The sequence below is a fragment of the Hylaeus anthracinus genome, unplaced genomic scaffold (genome assembly GCF_026225885.1).
Source record: "Hylaeus anthracinus isolate JK02 unplaced genomic scaffold, UHH_iyHylAnth1.0_haploid 5, whole genome shotgun sequence".
Classification (NCBI taxonomy): Eukaryota; Metazoa; Arthropoda; class Insecta; order Hymenoptera; family Colletidae; genus Hylaeus; species Hylaeus anthracinus.
Genome location: NW_026535322.1, coordinates 10,148,965 through 10,167,715, shown reverse-complemented (window position 1 = coordinate 10,167,715; position 18,751 = coordinate 10,148,965). Strand labels below are relative to the sequence as shown.

Below are 18,751 nucleotides of genomic sequence, written 5' to 3'. Positions count from 1 at the left end.
GCCCCGAATCCTGGTGCCCCGAATCCTGGTGCCCCGAATCCTGGTGCCCCGAATCCTGGTGCCCCTTATTTTTCATGAGACTCCAACGCTTATCGTATTTAAGGATGTTTGGGTGATATAGTCCTGCCCCATAAGTATTCGTACCCTCTATCGATGAAATTTCTCTGAATTAAATAATAGGTTTAACGCGCGAAGTTTATTCATGTACATATCCATAACGAAACATTTATTTGGAAGTGTTAAGCTTGCAATTGAAATAAATTTATTGAATATACACTCGGTGTAGGAAGTATTCGCGCAGCAACCAATTTAAAATAAAATTAACAAGAAAAGAAACAAGAGGCAAAATTACTCCAAATTAAATGATAGGTTTGATGTTTCTATAGCAATTTTTCGCTGTAAATATATACACGCGCGAAGAGTTTATTCGTGTACATATTCATAATGAAACATTTGTTTGGAAATGTTAAGCTTACCGTTTAATTTAGACAAATGTCTTGAATATAGACCCAGTGTAAGTATTCGTGCGGCAACCAATTTGAAATAAAATTAATAAGAAAAGAAATAAGATATTAACAAGATTTTCAAATAAATTTTCAAATAAATGTTTCATTATAAGTATGTATACGAATAAACTTCACACTTGTACATATTTATATCGAAACATTTATTTTGTAACATCTATCATTAATTTAAACAAACTTTGTTCGATGAACATAGAAGGTACGAATATTACCGTACAGAATTTATTAAAAAGAATTCTGTATTATTTGAACGAGACTCCGAAGGTCCCGAAAAAATATTTGCAGTCGATCGTTTCGAAATAATCGTGACAGCCACGCGTTCGGAGTCTCGTTTCGCGATTCGATTACGACGATGGACGTTTAGCTGGGAACTTCGCGTGTCAGCTAAAGGCATTTACCGACTCGAAGGGCTGAGTGGCTCGAGAAACGCTGATGTAATCCTCGCGAAGCTCTCTGGCGCTGGCTCGCTCGACGCTGCACTCGAGATTTGGGATGAGAGCGATTCCGCGAGGATGTGCTGGCCAGCTTCGATGCCGAATCGAGCCGAGTACAGCCGTCTTGCGATTTATTCCCGTCAGATTATTCGTGCTTTGCTTATCCGCGCGAGTATCGCCCCCTCGCGAGGAATAAGCTGACGTCGAGGGAAACCTGTGGATGTACCGAAATTCATGGCTGAAGATGTTTGCGGTCGTGGGACGGCACATCCTCTGTAAGAGACACTTTCGGCTTGGTTATACGAAATGGGATGATGCATACAGAGTGGGAAGTGTTGAATATATTCGTTGTCAAACTGTATATGCGAAGTATATGTTTTTGAAGATGTAGAAAATGAATCGAAAACGCACACGAAATGTGTATTTTATCTTTTGAACGTTATAAGATGTACGTCGTTGTTGATATTTTAATTTCGGTCCACGTTCTGCATAGATTTACCTATATGCCCATTTGCCATAAATTTATGGTAATATCCTGGTAGTAATGTATGACAAGGGGCGTATGTTTCTTCGTTTTACGAACTTGAAGCTCTATTTGTTTTTTATAAAACCAGCTAGAAGTGGTAACACCATATCGTTAAGAGGTCATTCTACTTCTTCCATAATTTTTTTCGAAACGATATTACGAAACTATTTATTTTAAATTTTATGCTTTTATAATTATATTAGAATTTTTTCGAGAAGAAATTTTGAATATTACATCGAATTATCTTTAATTAAACAACAATCTATTTTAAAAACACTGCTTCCCTGCGTACGTGAAATTAGACGATCCTGAAATTTGATACACATGAAATCAACAGTTTCTTAATCTGCATAAGTTTTTATCTGGTATATGTTAGGATATTACCAAACAAACGAAAAATGACAAAATAGCGATCCTTTGAAGGAAAATATTGTTGATTATTTGTTAATAACAAAGAAACTAATGAATAGATCAAAAATATCCTAGTATATACGAGATAAAAATTTATGCAGATTAAAAAAAGTTTGAAAAATTGTTGATTCTATGTGTTTCAGATTTCACGATCGTCTAATATCGCGTTCGCAGAGGAGCTGTGTTTTTGAAATAAATTATTGTTTAATTAAAGATAGTTCAATGTAACATTCAAAATTTCTTCTTGAAAAAATTCTAATATAATTATAAAAGCACAATGAACATACTCATAAAGTTTAAAATAAATCGTTTTGTAATATCATTTCAAAAAAAATTGGCGAAAGAACATGTTTTTCTTGGCCAATAAAGTAGAATGACCCCTTAACACAGAGTTAATGGATCAAGTAGAAATACACAGGACTGGTCAGACGTGTACTCGATCAGTGCCACAAGAGTTCTCAAAATCGATTTCTCCAAAAACCGAAAGTTCCTTCTCGCTCGTAACACGTTTCTTTCTCTCCCAAAGCAGAAAATTTCTTAACATCGTCCTTGCCAGATCCTCGAACGATGACCGCTCAGGAAGATCAAGTAGAAATGCCCAGCAATGGTCAGACGTGTACTCGACCAGTGCCACAAGAGTTCTCAAAATCGATTTCTCTAAAAACCGAAAGTTCCTTCTCACTCGTAACACGTTTCTTTTTCTCCCAAAGTAGAAAATTTCTTAACATCGTCATTACTGAATCCTCGAACATTCAGGATGAATCCTTCCGCGGCGAAACGCGACGCCGGGAAACGTAATACGCGCGACCGCGTCATTTTCTTGGTTCTCCGTGTTCCTTTCGTCTCTGTACACGGAAAATTTAATAAAGCGCGCCGAAGGAACGGTCAGAGAGCGAGAGAGTGAGGGAGGGGGGGGGGGGGGAAGGTGGTTGGAAGGGAACGAAACACAGAGAGAAAAGTGGTCGAGGATAACTTGCCCCGGTGGATAAAAGGTTCCTCCTGCAACCAGAGCGTAATTATAACGCGGTCTTAGAGGACGCTCGGATAAGGGTAACATTTAAAGGATATGTAGGTCAGCCACTGACCCGCCTTATTGCCCGTCCCGACACGATCACTCCAAATAGACACCCGAAAACGAGGTAAAGACGAGAACGCCGCGACCGTGATATTTATTTATTTATTCATTTATGCGAGCGAACCGTCAATACTCGCGTAAAGCGCATTTACAAGGAAAAGAATGGTCTCTGTGCACCCCACGAGTCGGGGTTTCGTTGAATTTTTTTCTGGAAATAACTCTGACACTCCCTTTAAGGGGGTCGTACCACGTGACGGCCAGTCATTTCCTCTTCTTTCGAGATTTTGCTTTCTGGTTCATTAAATTACACATACTTGAGATTTTTACTACGATTTTACTTGTAGTTAAACAAACGATACCAATTTTTTCAAGCAGAAAAGAAAGAAACTGCCGTACAAAGAAATGTAGTAGATATTTAATGCATGGACTGGTACTAAGATTACGTTAAAACTTCGAGAATTAATTTGAAATCTTCGTAATTTCTTCGATGAATTTAGCGTCAGTTAAAAAAAAAAAAAAAAACTGACATTGTATCACTAACATTCTAGCACCAGCTATATATCTGCTTGAATAGTTTTGTGCCGTTTCTTTGAATATCAAGTAAAAATTTAATAACAATTTCAAGTATGTGTGTACAGAAAGAAAGAATCCGTCGATTGTTAATTCATGACAAAAATAAAAGAAACCGAAATCTGTTTGTCTGAATTCTAACGAATCGGGAAATTTGTTGTGTTGCAGGAGGCGTATAGAAAATGGGTGTGCAGCTCCCTGGTGCCTTACTTTGCTCACGGGGGACCGCAGGACTTGGATACCTTGGAGAACAGCTGGGTCGGAAGCAGGCTTAGGCCCTGTCGGTCCTTCTGCCAATCCGTGGAGCAACGTTGTCCTTACTTGCTTCCGGGTGACCGTGCCCCCGCGTACCCCACCCAATACGCTGGCGAACCCACCTTTCTTTGCAGAGGTGAATCACCTGAATCTTCATTCGCTTCTATACCCTTTAAAACCGTCTTTACGATCCATCGAGATAAAGAATTGTTCCAGGTTCTTTCTCTAAGCTCTGCGCTTCAAGGTCAAACATGGCGTATTTATTCTAGTCGAACCAAGATTCGTAAAGAACGTGTTCGTAGAATATCAGTTTCTTTCATTAACCCATACACTAAAAATTACAACGTTAATTAAATTTTATTTGATTACATTTTTATTTACATTTACTGACCCTTCACACGATGTTATTAATATCACGAATGTACGAAGCTTGGCTCGACTAAAATAAACACGCGTCATTGCGAATTATCGTTAACATTAAGATTATGCGAATTGCATAGCGAGCTTTGTATTAGGCGCCATTAACGGAGGGTAAAAATATTCTTTGGCACCCTCTAGATCCATCGCAAACAAGTATTCCGCTTGTTCCGGGGGTAAAGGAAAGTCAGATCCGAGTCGGGGGAAATTGTGTTGCCACGAGTAAGTGGAATGCTTAAAAAATAACAACTTTTGTGTTTCTGACCTTCTTTTCCCCTATATTTGCCTTAACTCCGTGGAAAATGGAAAAGAGACAAACGCCTATAAAAAAGAAAGAAAGAAAGAAAGAAGCAACAAGACTCCCTGGCGAACAAATCTTGGTAAATTTGAAATTAATTCGAAATTTTGTATTCGAAATTATATTTCACGGTGAACTAACGCGTAAATTATCCCAAATAACGTCGCTACGCGTTGATTTCGGTCCCCATTCGTTATTCGAATAAATCTCTGCGATTCCTGACGGAGCGACGCACGACACAAAATATCGACCGCATACGTCGAGAATCCTGCTTTCCTGACAGATATTAGACAGTTTCCGGACTCTGGATAAAATTTATGCGGACGGGTCGTCGTTCTGGCGAGTGGCCCCCTTTGCAGCGGAAGGACCAAGGATTTTCCCGCATCGGAACGACAGACACCTTCTAGAGTCGATACCTAGTCTGTTTGGCTCTAAGGTGGTACCCGAACAAGTTCGATAAAATCCCGAGAAAAAATGCACACGATAGTGGTAGGACCAGATGATTAGATTACTGTTTAGAATCTTTTAATATCGCTGCCTTAAATATTCAAGTAGTTCTTTCATAAAACACGAAGAAATGTAATTGGTATAAATCGATGGATACATAGAACTTTCACTCCGGTGCCTTTTTGGCTCTCGCCACTTACAATTATTCTTATAAACAAAAAGGATACGCTTTCGGGCGCACGCGTACCCCTCTGATTTCGCCGCGTTTGTCGTGCTATTCTACGTGTATGTATAGTTGAAAATACGTATTAAGTTTCGAAGGGTAGCGACCCTGGGAATGATGGAGGTGGCAGAGGTTGATGCGTTCTCGAGTAGACTTAAATCTTCCTTAATCTTCCTCAATCTACGCTGTGTTCGCGGCCTTTAAACGTGACGCCATTACTCGTTCGAACAGTCTCCGATTACTTGATAGTTTATATTGCACACAATTACAGTTTCGTCAGATCGTTCGAACAATCGATCGCGAGACAGGGTGTGCTAGATATTATTCACGAGACCAAGACGAAACACGGTGCAGTAAAATCTGTATAAAGACTGGGCTGGACAAGACGACTAGGCGAGCGAGCAGTGGAATATGATCCTAAACGACTCGATATACTTCTACCGACTGCTTTATTTCCTCGGACCCCTTTCTACTTCACTCTCCGTTCTTTTCTACGTTCGAGCCAAATGTAAACACGAAATAGAAATCCGTCTTCGTTTAACTTGTTCGGGTTGCTAAAAATTAACGCCAAGTCTCTTTTCCATCGTCCTCGACCCTTGTGCGAACCTGAACGTAGACGGATCGCCTCTCGGCCAGAGAACGAAGCGATTCTTCGTAACGTCAGAGACGAGGTCGTTTGGAAATCGAATTAATTTCAGATCCAAACATCCCCGAGACCGGAGGGCAAGCCTCGAGGGCGTTGCATAGCAGCGAGGAGGGCGAGTGCTGTTTCCATGTGTGCTCCGAGGAGAAACCAGGATCGGGCATCTGCTGGAATTGCACGGATCGGGAGCCTAGGAAGCGCGGGAGAAGCCACGATCCACCGACGGCGCCCCACTGCGAGATTAATCCTATTCAACCAGCTTCCACAGGTATGTTTCCCATCCTCTCGCGAAGACGGACGATGCTAACGATCGCCTCGCGAGAATAACAATAAGGGGGCCCTCTTCCATCTCCTCCACCTCGCGGAAATTAATTCGCCAAGGCAAAAATTGCGTCTAGCAGTCGACGCGTTGATCGCTGCACTCATAAATGACTGGCGGGACTTTTCACCGAGGAACTAAATAAATTAATTCCAAAGGGAGACGATAATTACATTTTTGACAGGAGTCGTGAGCTAAAGGGGTTAAGAAATTAAACACTATGATAGATGTTAACATATCTAATCTTCGACAGTCTGTAGATAAAATTTTAACTTGGTAGAAATTTCCACGAGATTTGATTCGGCAGCCAACTAGTTAGTGTTACGCTACTTCGACTCTTTCCGCTAGAGGAATTTTTTTATAAAATCAAATCCGGTCCATTTTGATAACAAATTTCTGTAAAAGCAAAAACTCTACTTCGAAAAGAAACATCTGCGAACACTCATGACTCAATGTGTTATTATTTCAATTAATAATTAACTGTATTCTGATATAAGTAAAATTGAAATGGTACGTTCGAAATAATCACTTTTAAATTACATATGCCGTCCTAGAGGCGCCACTCGAGCGCAAACGGTTAAACAAGGAAGAATTATTAAAAATTACAGTAGACAAACATTCGCTTTGTATTCGTTGAGAATTTTCTCCATGGCCAGGGCCTGTATCTTCGAATGTATATTTATTAGGTTGTCCGTAAAATCCGTGCAGATTTTTGGTAGGTGGTACAGGTCTGAATATCTCGGAATGGTTGAAAAGAAATAACACGTGTACATCCCTTAAAAGGTGGAAAGGTTGTGAGACAAAATGATACCTATACAATTCAGTAAATAATTCAAATTCAGTAAAAAAATTCAAATGTGCCCTTAAATTTTTTTTAATTCTTTATTTACTGGCGGGACGTATAAGTTAAACTCCTTAAAACCTATTGCGACTTTCAAGTTCAACTTTCAAGTTCAACTTTCAAGTCCACTTCTGCGAAGTTCGTTTTTAATCGTTGGATGGACAAGCTCTTTTTTTTGGAAGCTTGTTAGAGACAACTCTATGAGATGATATAAAACCAAAATGGATGATTTTCAAATCTTTTGAGAAATTCAGTAAATAAAGGGTTAAACCTTACCCCGAACTTTCTGGACAATCCAGTACTAGTATAGAGTACATCAAGGAAAAAAGATGAATTTTTTAAAATGACCAGAGTGATATTTATCAGTCCTAAGATCGCTTTCCAATTAGATCCACTAACGGATCCCTGTTTTCTTGCCTCAAGCAGGTATGCAGTACCCACAGTCAACGTCCACAACCAGCGGCGAAGACGGCGAAGAAGAGGACTCGTCGATGTCGCCACTGTCCCCCTCCAACACGCTGCAGCAACAACAGGGGACCTCGTTGTGCGGCAGCGGCGGGGTAGGCTCGATGCCCATGGTCTCGTCGTCCAATCGACCATCGCCCTCGATCCTCCTCCGGCTGCTCTGGCTGTGCTCGTTGTTGGCCAGCTTCCTCGCCACCGTTCGAAAGGTCCCCGTTCTCTGGATCACGTGGGTCTTCCACGGGTTGATCGCCGCCCTGGTGGACCGTCAGTCTCGAGGAACGGGCCGCGCCTTGGGTCTCGTCGCATCGTTGCGTCGTCGCAGGGGTTGTTGTCACGTCGGGGCGCGTCACTGTGCGAAGTGGATGCTCGAAAAGTGGGTGATGGTCGAACGTCGTTGCAGGGGCTGGTGGTGCTGGTGCTGGTGGTGGTGGAGGTGGCGACGACGGAAATCACGAGCAGCCCCGATGTCGCGTCGTAAGCGTCGTCGTCACTCTCTCGATGGGGTCTCGTGTCGTCTTTCGACGGCGAGTCGCGGCGACGGAGGCGCGAATCGCGCTCGAAGACCTTGCGACGAGTGCCGCGGTTGCACGTCGACGCTGATCGGTCGCTGGACGCGTGATCTCGGGGTGAAGTGTCGTTGGTGGTGGTGGTGGTGGTGCTGGTGGTGGTTGTGCCGACGGTGGAGGCTGCGGGGACGATCGATCGTCGGTCCACGGTTCGTCGAAGAGGATCAAACAGGGGATCGTCGTCGCGCGTCTCTGCGAGGAAGCGAAAGAGGCGACGAGGGGCCAGACGGCGATGTTTGGCGTTCCGCGGCGAGACGGCGATGCTTGGCGTCGTCGTTGAGGAAGGATCCGCCATAGGGGACGGCCTCGGGGAGCGCAGATGCGCGAGACGCAGATTTTTTCTATCGGTAGCCGGAGCTCCAGTCGAGAAGGACTCGCGGTGTACCTTACACAGGATTCCGGGCCCTCGTGAAAGGGTCGCGGGAGCAACGAACGCGCGTGCCTCTTACGCGTCGAGGGCGAAGGATCGGGGCACGACGGGGAACCGATTCGGAAACGGTGAAGAGAGACGAGGCTTGGATGCGAGAGGAAGAAATTTCGATTGCGCTTCGAGGGAGATCGGGGTTCGAACAACGGGATGGGGGAGGGGAGGAAGACTCGCCAGGGGACGATGAACTTGGACATCGAACGACGAGAAGACGCGCCGAAGACGCACACCCGGGTTCAGTTCCCCTTGGAATTTAGGGAAACGTCGAGGACAAACGGAAACGATGGAACCGTGACATACACACGCAAAAAAAAAAAAACACGTCTGTCGCGAATAATAATGATAACAATAATACAATAATAATTGATAAAATTAAAATAATTAACGATGATCACGATTATAATGGTAAACGATAAACCGACGATGATGATCACCATTTTGGGGGAACGACGATACTAAAAAACGCAGAGATATATTGATGCTGATTATACCGATGATAAAGATGATGATGTTGATGACGATACGAAGACGAAGATAAATGATGACGATGATGATGGGTGATGACGAAGATAATGATGATGATAATTGAATAAAATAAATAGCTAACGAATAATAATAATTGAATAATGAAGTAAATAATAACGGTTAAATAATGGAGTAACGATGAAGAGGAAAAAAAAACCGATAAAAGTAATGTTAACGTAAACGATAGAATGATTACAATACAACTATTATTATACATTCAAAGATACGTCACATAAGTACACACACGCATACATAAACGATACGAAACTGGTGAATTGAAGAGTACGGCACGTTGAAATCGGTATATTGAAATTGTCGACGAAGAGGAGAGGGATCGGTGGACGCGAATCCTGTGCGAATGTGCTAACACGGGAGCGAATGGGATGTGCGAATGCGAAGAACACAAAATGGCGGGCGAGAACGCGACCGGATGAGACAAAATGGCACACGCAAGGGGCAAGCATGCAAGTATGAGTAATTAACGATTGACGAAAACGACATTGTTCAGAAAAAAGTAACACACACACACACACACACAAACACACAAACAGAGGCAGACAGACAGAGGAAGACACACTAAACGCGCAAAAAGCTTCACACGAAAGCACAAACACGCATACAAGACATAGGTAAATAGTCTTTTGGTCGTGAGACTAGCGGGAAAACGAGGACGGGAAACAAATAACGGTGTGGGGCGAAAGGGGGCAAGAAGTTTTGCGGAAACGGCACGAGGATAAATAAACACGACGTTATCGAGGTATAATATGTGTTCGTTTAGACCTTACAATAAATAAATAACTATTATATTAATATAGAGACGTAACGATACGAAGTAAAAGAGGAGCGTGCGAGAGAACGTGGATGGGAGAGCATGTCGGAGCGAATGACTAAAAGAAGAGCGAGAGGGACGAGCGCGGAAACGTACGGGGGAAACGCAATCGAGTAGAAACAAGAAAAACCGTAGCAAGCTGACGGATTTTTTTATAGACAAGAAAAGGGAATCATTTCAAAGAAATATTGCCAAAATAGCGATACTGTAAACAAAAAAAGAAGTTCTTTCTTCCAGGTGGCACCTCTTCTTCTCCATAGTTCGCGTGGCTTCGAATCGGAAACGAGAAGTTAGAACGCGTCGCCATTTTCGTTTTCGCGAACCGGCGGGCCCCGTAGTTACACAGTCGGTCTCGAACTCGTGCGTTCATACGTCACCGGTGGTTAAATCAGCGGTGCCAAAACGAAACCAGTTGCTCCAACGCGAGTCCAATGCTTTTCTTTTCTTTTTAACGGGGGATTGGGAAAAGATTACGTCGACGTTCGAGAATCAGGCTGCCTGCGAAACAAAACGGAGTCACAGAGAGGTGAAACGGTTCGAGTGAAAAATGACAATGGAGGGGGAAGTAGCTTATAGAGCGAAAAACGTATGAAAGCGCTCGAGCTGGCGAGGTTCTCGACGCCGGGGAACAAAAGTCAGGTTAAAAAAAAGGAAAAGAAAAGAAAAAAGAAGGAGAAGAAATACGGGAAAAAGCGCGAATCGAAGCTGGCTCTGGGGCAATTTAGAGACGTATTTGCAATCGGGAAAACCGATGTGGTCTTACCTCGGAAACCGGAAACTGGCGAAGTACCCACGAACCCAGTGGCAGCGTGAATCGTCTTTTCTCTCGTCGAGTATTCCTACTCCCATTTTTATATTGTATCGTATAATCACTCAACTCCAGATACGTCCGACTAGGTATTTTTATTTCTAAAAAAATGATCTTTGCCATCCTGCTTGCATAGACCCATGAAAATGTTAGATATCGAAAGTATCAGTACGGATAATAGTTCTATGTACGATTCGTTGGTAATGGAACGTCACGCGCGACGTCATAGTGATCTTTTTCCGTGTTTCATAAAAAAAAAAAAAAAGAACGTGGGAGAACCAGAGAGAGTCGCGGGATAGCAAGCGAAGCCACGGGTTACTGCAGCGGGAAGAAGGGGGGTGGGGCGGGTAGGGGTAGGCAGATGGTAAAAAGAGAGAAGTAGAGAATCGTCGTCGTCGTTGTTGTCATCGTAATTGCAGGAAATCAAGCACGAGATGCAGGGCGTGTCCTACACAGGTATACACGTACATACACGCAACACGTGCACGCACGCACAAACCCACAAAACGTACACACTTGACACACACACATACACGCGTACACACGGGTGGAGGGTACGCACACACATTGGAGGTGTGCGTTAATTACGTTGTTAAACATTGTCCAATACATAATTGTTACTAATTTACATTTATAAGATGAACGAGAGAGACGCGAGAAAGAGACAGTGCGCACGCGAAAGACGACGCGAACGACTCAGCAGAGATGGGCTGAGATTCTCGTCTGGATAAACCACGAATAACTGACAGAGGTTTAAACAGCTTTCCATTCCTCATTTGTTCCGCAAAAATTGCAATCTGAATTAGCCACGGGACGATGCTCGGATGCTATATAAAAACCTTCGAATTATGAACGACAGCCGAACGATTGTTGAACGATTCTTGGTAAGCTGTTTTTTATTTTTAGTATCCGAAACAGAGTTCTGTCCATCTCTGAGCGAAAAGAGTGAGTCGACGGAGAAACCATATAAACATTATAAATATATAAATATATACATAAATATTGTAACGAAATCGAGCGGAGGGGCGACGGGAATGAAAGCGGGACGAACGGTACACGGACTTTCGGATGCACGTTCGTGTATGAAATATGTGCGTGTGCGTCACGAGAGTATTAGCAAAGGGAGATCCCCCGATGTCCGCGATTGCTTTTACGTGCAATCTTTGCGCTCGAAACGCACGATACTGCTGCGTGCGTCGATAACAACGAGAGAGAGAGAGAGAGAGAGAGAGAGAGAGAGAGAGAGAGAGAGAGCATGTGTGCGTTTGGACGGAGTAGCGTCGTCGATCGAAGGAAAACCATGATCAACGACACCCGCAAGGGGCAAACCCATCTGTATCCCTTCGACATCCTTTCGCAGGACGATGGAGCGTAGGTCCCGTATGTATAAAATATTAGGCGTAGATACTTGGTCATTTTCAAGATATAAATACAGTAAAGACTGGATAAATATGCAAAATGACTATCTCCACCACTGGTGGGCGGTTCCCCTTAGCGAGCGAGCAGTGTAATTTGATTCTAACCGATTGATACGTTTCTGCTGGCTTCTGTCGACTACTTTTTCCCCTTGGACATCTTTCTTTATCTTTTTCACGTTCAACGGTGGCAAATGTATACACAGAATAGAAACTCCGACCGAGTATTATAGTTGCGGGTCCCGATTTTCCTGCAGTTATCCAGTCTTCGCTGTAATCGAAGTTCAATATAATCGCAATCGATCAACTACGCTTAATATTCTACAGGACCAAGGACCTATACTCCTTCGTCTTACGCAAATGTGATTCAATCGAAGAGGGACAGATCGGGCCCTTCCCTCGTTGGGAAACAAACTCGCGAGAACAAAGAAGCGCGTGGCCCACGCCGACGAAACTCGAGACGGCCACGAGGAAACCGACGCGTCGCCATTTTCAGTTCTAAAGGAGCTGTCACGCCATCCGTATTTCCGTTCGAACGGCAAGTAGATCAGAACACGTGAGAAAACATTCTCCAATCGAATCGAGAACGAGCAGTGACGAGAAAATTCAAGCGTTAATCTAAAAAAGAGAAGGAAAAAGTAAAGATAGTATCGATGGAAGGTTGTATCAATGCAAGGTTGTCTGTATCGATGCAAGGTCGTTCGTTAACCATGGCCGACGGCTTCGAACTTGCAACGTCGATCCTCTTGGACGATTCTAGAATCGATCTCGCGAGATCCCAGGTTTCATTCGTCGTTTCTCCTCTCTTCCTGCCGCCTCGAAGCGTTCACGTTTTCTTCGTCGGCCGCGCCGCTCGACTTCCGGTCGGTTTCTTCCCTCGCGTCGCCCACGAAGACCGTCGTGTCGCTCTTTCGGATCTTCGTAGGACGAGCGGAGTCGTAATTGAACGACCTCGTCGAGAAACTCCGGGCTTTGTCGTTCCCGTGGACCGCGTCCCTCGTTCGTTCGTTTGCCTAGAAAATGATAAGCAATGTTCTTGGACCATTAACGAAACAAACAAACAAAAAATTGATAAAATGATAAAAAAAAAAGAAGCAGACGGAATAATAAGAATATAAGTAGCCAGGAGAGAATGGAATTCTCGGCCGCGCGCGATCGTTGAACCAGAAGGAACACGAATTTTCAGGGTTCTTCGTCATTTCCACAGAATTTTTAATTCTCTCTTAATTTTCTAGGGTTTTCTCTAAATATCGATTCATCGTAAGTTCTCCCGTTTCTTCGCGTTCGTTTTTCTTGATTCTTCGCAAATTTTCCGATTCGCCGAACTTTCTTGAATTTTCCGGTTCTTCTCGTAACTCTGTTCGTCCCACGAGTTTTCAGTATATTGCTCCCGAATTGTACGCAGTTTTCCCGAATTTTCCGAGGTTTTCCCGAATACTCCGAGGTACGCGTCCCCGGCCGATTTGAAATTCCGCACGACTTCGGGACGAGCGTCGCACGGAGTCCTTTCAAACTGTCGTTAGGCACGCGAAATATGCGCCGCAAGCGAAAGAAAATCGACGAACTCGAGGAGAATATCGAGTGCGATTCGTTCGGACGCGCGTCGAACCACGTGTACGCTTTAATCGGCGTCGGTTGTTCTCTTGCGATCCATCGAGCATTCGCGATCTTTTTCATTTTTTTTTCCTTTTTATTTTTTTTTTATTACAAAATTCTTTAACTTTTCCGTCCGCCACTTCGATCTCAAGTTCGTAAACTGGTCTAGACCAACTAGAAAATTTTATTCGGAGCGAAACATACCCGCGATTGGTCTCGGTTATTTTCAAAGGGTGTACAATTAATTCGATTATATACGTACAAATCCGAACGCGTGATTCTCTTCGGTAATTCGACTTCCGTTGCATTATTAATCGGTGCGCGATCTGAATAATACATCGAGAGCGCGGTGGTCCAGTCTGCGTCCGCGGGAGTCTAATTCCGATTATCCGCGACGCCTGATTCAAGGATCCCAAGGTAGATTTTCATTTTTGAATCGAGGTACCTGTCACTTCTAGAGCTTCGCTCGAATCTTTAACGACAGTTTTGAAAATAGGATTCGGGGCTAATTACGCTCTCGATATAACTTGCCCTTTCTCCCTCAAAGTTCAAAGATACAGCGGTATATTTAACGTCTCTGCGGTCGTTTCAACCGGAACCCCGGCTTTTCGATTCCTTCGGTATTTTAGGAATGCGCCTCACGTCGTTCCGGCATTTTTCAGAGGGCGGAGGGATTTTTTTCGACAAACAAGTCTCGCGAGAAAACGAGCAATATTTCGCCGAGGTTCTCGGGTCGCCTGCGGTCAGATCGGGGCTCGGAATGAATGGCGTCTTCCGCGATCATCGTCGACAATCCCTTCGTCGTCCTCTTCCTCTGCGATCTCCTCTTCCTCGCTCATCTTTCGTCCCCCTATCAAATTTTTTCTCTTCTTCTTTTTTTTTCGATTCCATCGTACGAAACGGGCTAATCGATAACCTTGCGTTTCCTGCCTGGTTCCTCTCGCTCGGAATTCTCAATCGCGAATCAATAACGCTCGTCACGCCCATTCGCGATATCGCGACCACGAGACGAGAAGAGCGTCCGTCTCTCGTGCGAAAAATCAGGTGGCAACGTTTTCCACCGCTTCGTCTGTTTGTTACCGGATCGCATGTCGCTTAACCCTTTATTTACTGAATTTCTCGAAAGCTTGTAACGCTTTGCACTCGAGAGGCGACTCTCAGTCACCGTTAGCTTTCGCGCAGCAAATCTATACCTAAATGCCTAATGTTTCCTTTAGGTTTAATTTCTTCGGAGCTCGAAATGTCAATAAAACGATTGTCAAGCTATTCTCAAATGTAGATAGCTTAGAAATTCGTGGCAATGGAATGCTAAGAAACATTTCGAGTTGCTAGTAGATACCAGAAAAAGAGGCCTCGAGTGCAAAGGATTAAGGACGATTAAAAGACAAAAAATTAATTCCGTATATGAAGCAACGACGAAAATAATTATGGATAGGATTCGTGAAATTCGCGACGTGAAAAAGTTCTATGCTACGACGAATGTTATCTAATTTTCGATAGTCTCGAGGCATAATTTTAACTTCGTAACAATTCTCTCGAGTTTTAACTCGGCAGCCAACGTGTTAAAACGTTCCTCCGAAACTTTGAAACACGCTGACATTCAAGCTCCGGCTTGGAACTTGATATCTCCTTCGCTTCGCTCGCCTCTTTCCGAGGCGATACCCTATGAAATTCTCCGGGTGCTCGAAAAAGCGAAAAATCTCGCTTCGAATCCATCCATCGGAACCAAGAACCACTGGTCACCGCTATAACCCACGGTGCCCCGAGAAAACCTACGACAAAAAAAAAAAAAAAATAGAAAACAGAAATCGACTCTCTCAAAGTGGTAGACCAGAATGCCCCCTTAAGGGACGATAACATCGGGGCAGAGGGGTTAAGAGACCTCGGAGGCAGCGCGTTCCTTTGATCTCCCACATTTTACGATTGTTGCTGAAAATTAATCTCGCCCCCGTCCCCTCTGTCCCGCCCGCGGGGCTCGGCTTTTTTCCTCTTTGGTTTTTTTATTTTTTTTTTTTTCACCTCGCGTCGCCACGAGGCAGACGATTCCGGGACGGGTAACGACGACCCCAGAAATCTGCGCCCGCAATTCGAGCACGCTCGTAAAAGAGAATTAAGGAATCCCACGCAACGTACACACGCGACCCCCTTAACTAACCCATTCTGAGCTTCTTTGCCCTCGTCCCCCGTCCCTGTCGCTCGTGGCCTCTCGAAGTCACCCCTACGCTAGCTGCGCGGATCTCGAACGTGTCGTCCTGCAGCGTTTATCGCTTTAATGCCGCGGAAGAAGTCGGGAAAGGCGTCGAGAATCAATGGAATAGTACTACGGTACCAGGAGGGATGATTCCTAAACGATACGCAGGGGAGAGAAGGGTTGACCTCCGGCGCGAGATCCTCTGATTTGCCACCCACCGGGGATGCGCGTTACAATTGCGCGCGAGGAGCGCGGGTAAAAAAAAAAAGAATAAATATAAAAAAACGTGGACAAGCGGAGACAAGAGGGAGAGGGACGACAGACGGAGAATAATGGGGGCCAGGAGAGCCTGGAAGCAAAAAAACCGTATATCTCTTCCTCGGAGGGTTACGCGATGTTCCCATATCTGGAGGATACCGAAGGAAACTCGTTCGATCGCTGTCCACTGGCCCCTTCAAGCTGACACCAAGAGGTCGCTCGGTTTTTCCCCCCATAGCTTTCGAAGAACTCTGTTTCGGGAACATCTACAGTCGTTCCGAGAAGTGTTCGTAAGCTTAGTGAAGTTCGCACCCCCAAATGCAAATTTTGATCAAAATCAAATTCCATTCGTTTGTCCACGTTTGTCCAACCACAATTTTCGTTTGTCCACCCTTCAGAAAAATGTTTCACCACAAACAAGCCATTTGAAGTCAGCGCACCTATATAGACCTTCTTTTAGGGTTTTCTTAACAAATGTGTCCCTCCACATTTTGTCCACTAATGTTTTTCGTTTGTCCACCCTCCGGAAAAAAGATACACTTTAATTAAGGACTAGTTGCCAGCGATACGCTCGGTTGCGGGTCATTTGTCTTCGTTTTATCAATTTTGTAGCTAATTATTTCTGTCTGCGCGGTACCACTAACGTTATTTGTTTTTTCAATTAAAGTTTTCGCTTGTGTAACCCTTAGGAAAAGGTTACGCATAGATTAGGACAATATAGTATCGCTAGTTACACTTGCGTATCATGTTCGTCAATTTAATAATTATTAAGGTGAATATGTATGTGATATATACCGTTGGATGCAAATTAATAGTTAAAATGCAGAAATTGTTTGTGCAATGGCTATTGCAACATTCTATTTGTATTTTAATTATTTCTCTTTCCCCGTTTTTATGTAACATGTCAATAATATTAATTTAAGAAACAAACAAGTAACAAATAACGTTAGCGGTTCTGCGCAAACATAAATAATTAGCTACAAAATTGACAAAACGAGGACAGATGACCCGCAACCGAGCGTATCGCTGCAACTTCTCCTTAATTGAAGGGTATCTTTTTTCTGAGGGGTGGACAAACGAAAATATCGATTGGACAAACGAAAAACATTAGTGGACAAAATGTGGAGGGACACATTTGTTAAGAAAACCCTACAAAAAGGTCTATATAGGTGCGCTGACTTCAAATGGCTTATTTGCGGTGAAACTTCTTTCTGAAGGATGGACAAATGAAAATTGTGGTTGGACAAACGAATGGAATTTGATTTTTCGTACCCTCTGTATTTATCGAAGAAATTCGTCTGATTTAAACGAATGTTTCGAGCTTCCTAATGAATTTGTTATTTTAAATCTATAGTAAGATTTTTGTCCAGGACGAAAGTGTCAGGTGTTGCTCTAAAATACGAGAGATTTTATTAATTTTTGCAGATTAGGTTTGAAAATGATAGATTTACAAACGGTTAACGTATTACACGACTAGAATCTTAGTTAAAATACGAGAAACGATCATTTAAGTTTATCTCTTAATATTCGCTATCCTATTTCTATTTTACTTCTACACTGTTTCTTACCTGTTTCTATCGTATTAGAGTATCTAGTCCACGTGTCGAGTCAGCCATCGCAGATTTAAGAGAATATTTCCGTGCGGCCGGCTTCGCGATATTCTCTTTACAAATACTCTTTCTTACTCTTACAATGTGTGAAGCTTATTTGTGTACGTATTTATAACGGAATAATTGATTTGGAAACGCGACGCCTATCGTTTAACACGTTGATCGCCATGATCACCCATATATGGGTGACAGTGTTTTTCACTGAAGAACTAAAGAAGAGTAAGTCAGGAAGTTGAGCATCAAAGAAAAATAATTCAAATGAAATTCATGAATTTTGACGAAGTTACAAAAATATATAACGCTATAAATGTTTGATTATGTAGCATCCAATAGTTCAAATAATATTTATTTCTGGCAGTAACGGCGGCGCTGCTGTTTGTGTTTGTCGCCATGGGGCGGCGCGGCGGTACACGATATCCGATAAACGTGCAAGCGCGAGCCACCGGTGGTACACGCCGCCCGATGAAGGAATCAAGCGTGAGCCACGCGTGGTACACGCCGGCGTGAACATATTAAACCAGACGAATTTCTTCAACAGAGGGCACGAATACTTACGGGCTCCTTGAATCCTGATCGGCTAATATCGGAGTTCCGATCAGTTGAAAGTTCGAATCGAAAACAATGCTCGAAAAAAGTTGCCACCTCGGATTCACCGGACGACACGATCGATCGCTCGTCGATAGACTCGAGAGTTAATTAACTTCGCGAACGAGAGCGACCAAGGAGCAATTTCCCTGTCGAAAGACGAAACAAAATTCGCGCAACAGAGCGATAACTGGGAAACGCGGCGCGGCGGAGGGAAGGGGCGGCGGGGGAGCGGTCGTGTTCGTATCTGGTCGACCAAAACCAGACCCGGAGGAGTCGAAGGAAAAGGAGACGAACGGGCAGCAGGCTGTCGGTCGTAGGGGAAGTTTCGAGGAGGTTGAAGCGTTGCTTGGGTTTCGGTGGAGGCAGCATCGAGCAGAGGGGCGGAAACTGGCGAGAGAGTCGGAGTCCTGCCGGAGAGGAGCGCCGTGAGAGAGAGAGAGAGAGTGTGTGTGTGTGTGTGTGTGTGTGTGTGTGTGTGTGTGTGTGTGTG

The 18,751-nt window shown here is 43.9% G+C and overlaps 1 protein-coding gene across 1 annotated transcript in view; it reads left to right on the top strand.

Annotated features, from left to right (window-relative positions):
• The window catches only part of LOC128896117 (uncharacterized), a 98,053-nt gene extending 84,333 nt beyond the window's left edge, over positions 1–13,720 (top strand). The window contains exons 2-4 of the mRNA XM_054159323.1: positions 3,709–3,931; positions 5,879–6,091; positions 7,410–13,720. Coding sequence (XP_054015298.1) covers positions 3,709–3,931; positions 5,879–6,091; positions 7,410–8,311 — 1,338 coding nt within the window. The 3' untranslated portion in view covers positions 8,312–13,720. The remainder of the gene's footprint in view (positions 1–3,708; positions 3,932–5,878; positions 6,092–7,409) is intronic.
• The last annotated feature ends 5,031 nt before the right edge of the window (positions 13,721–18,751 follow it).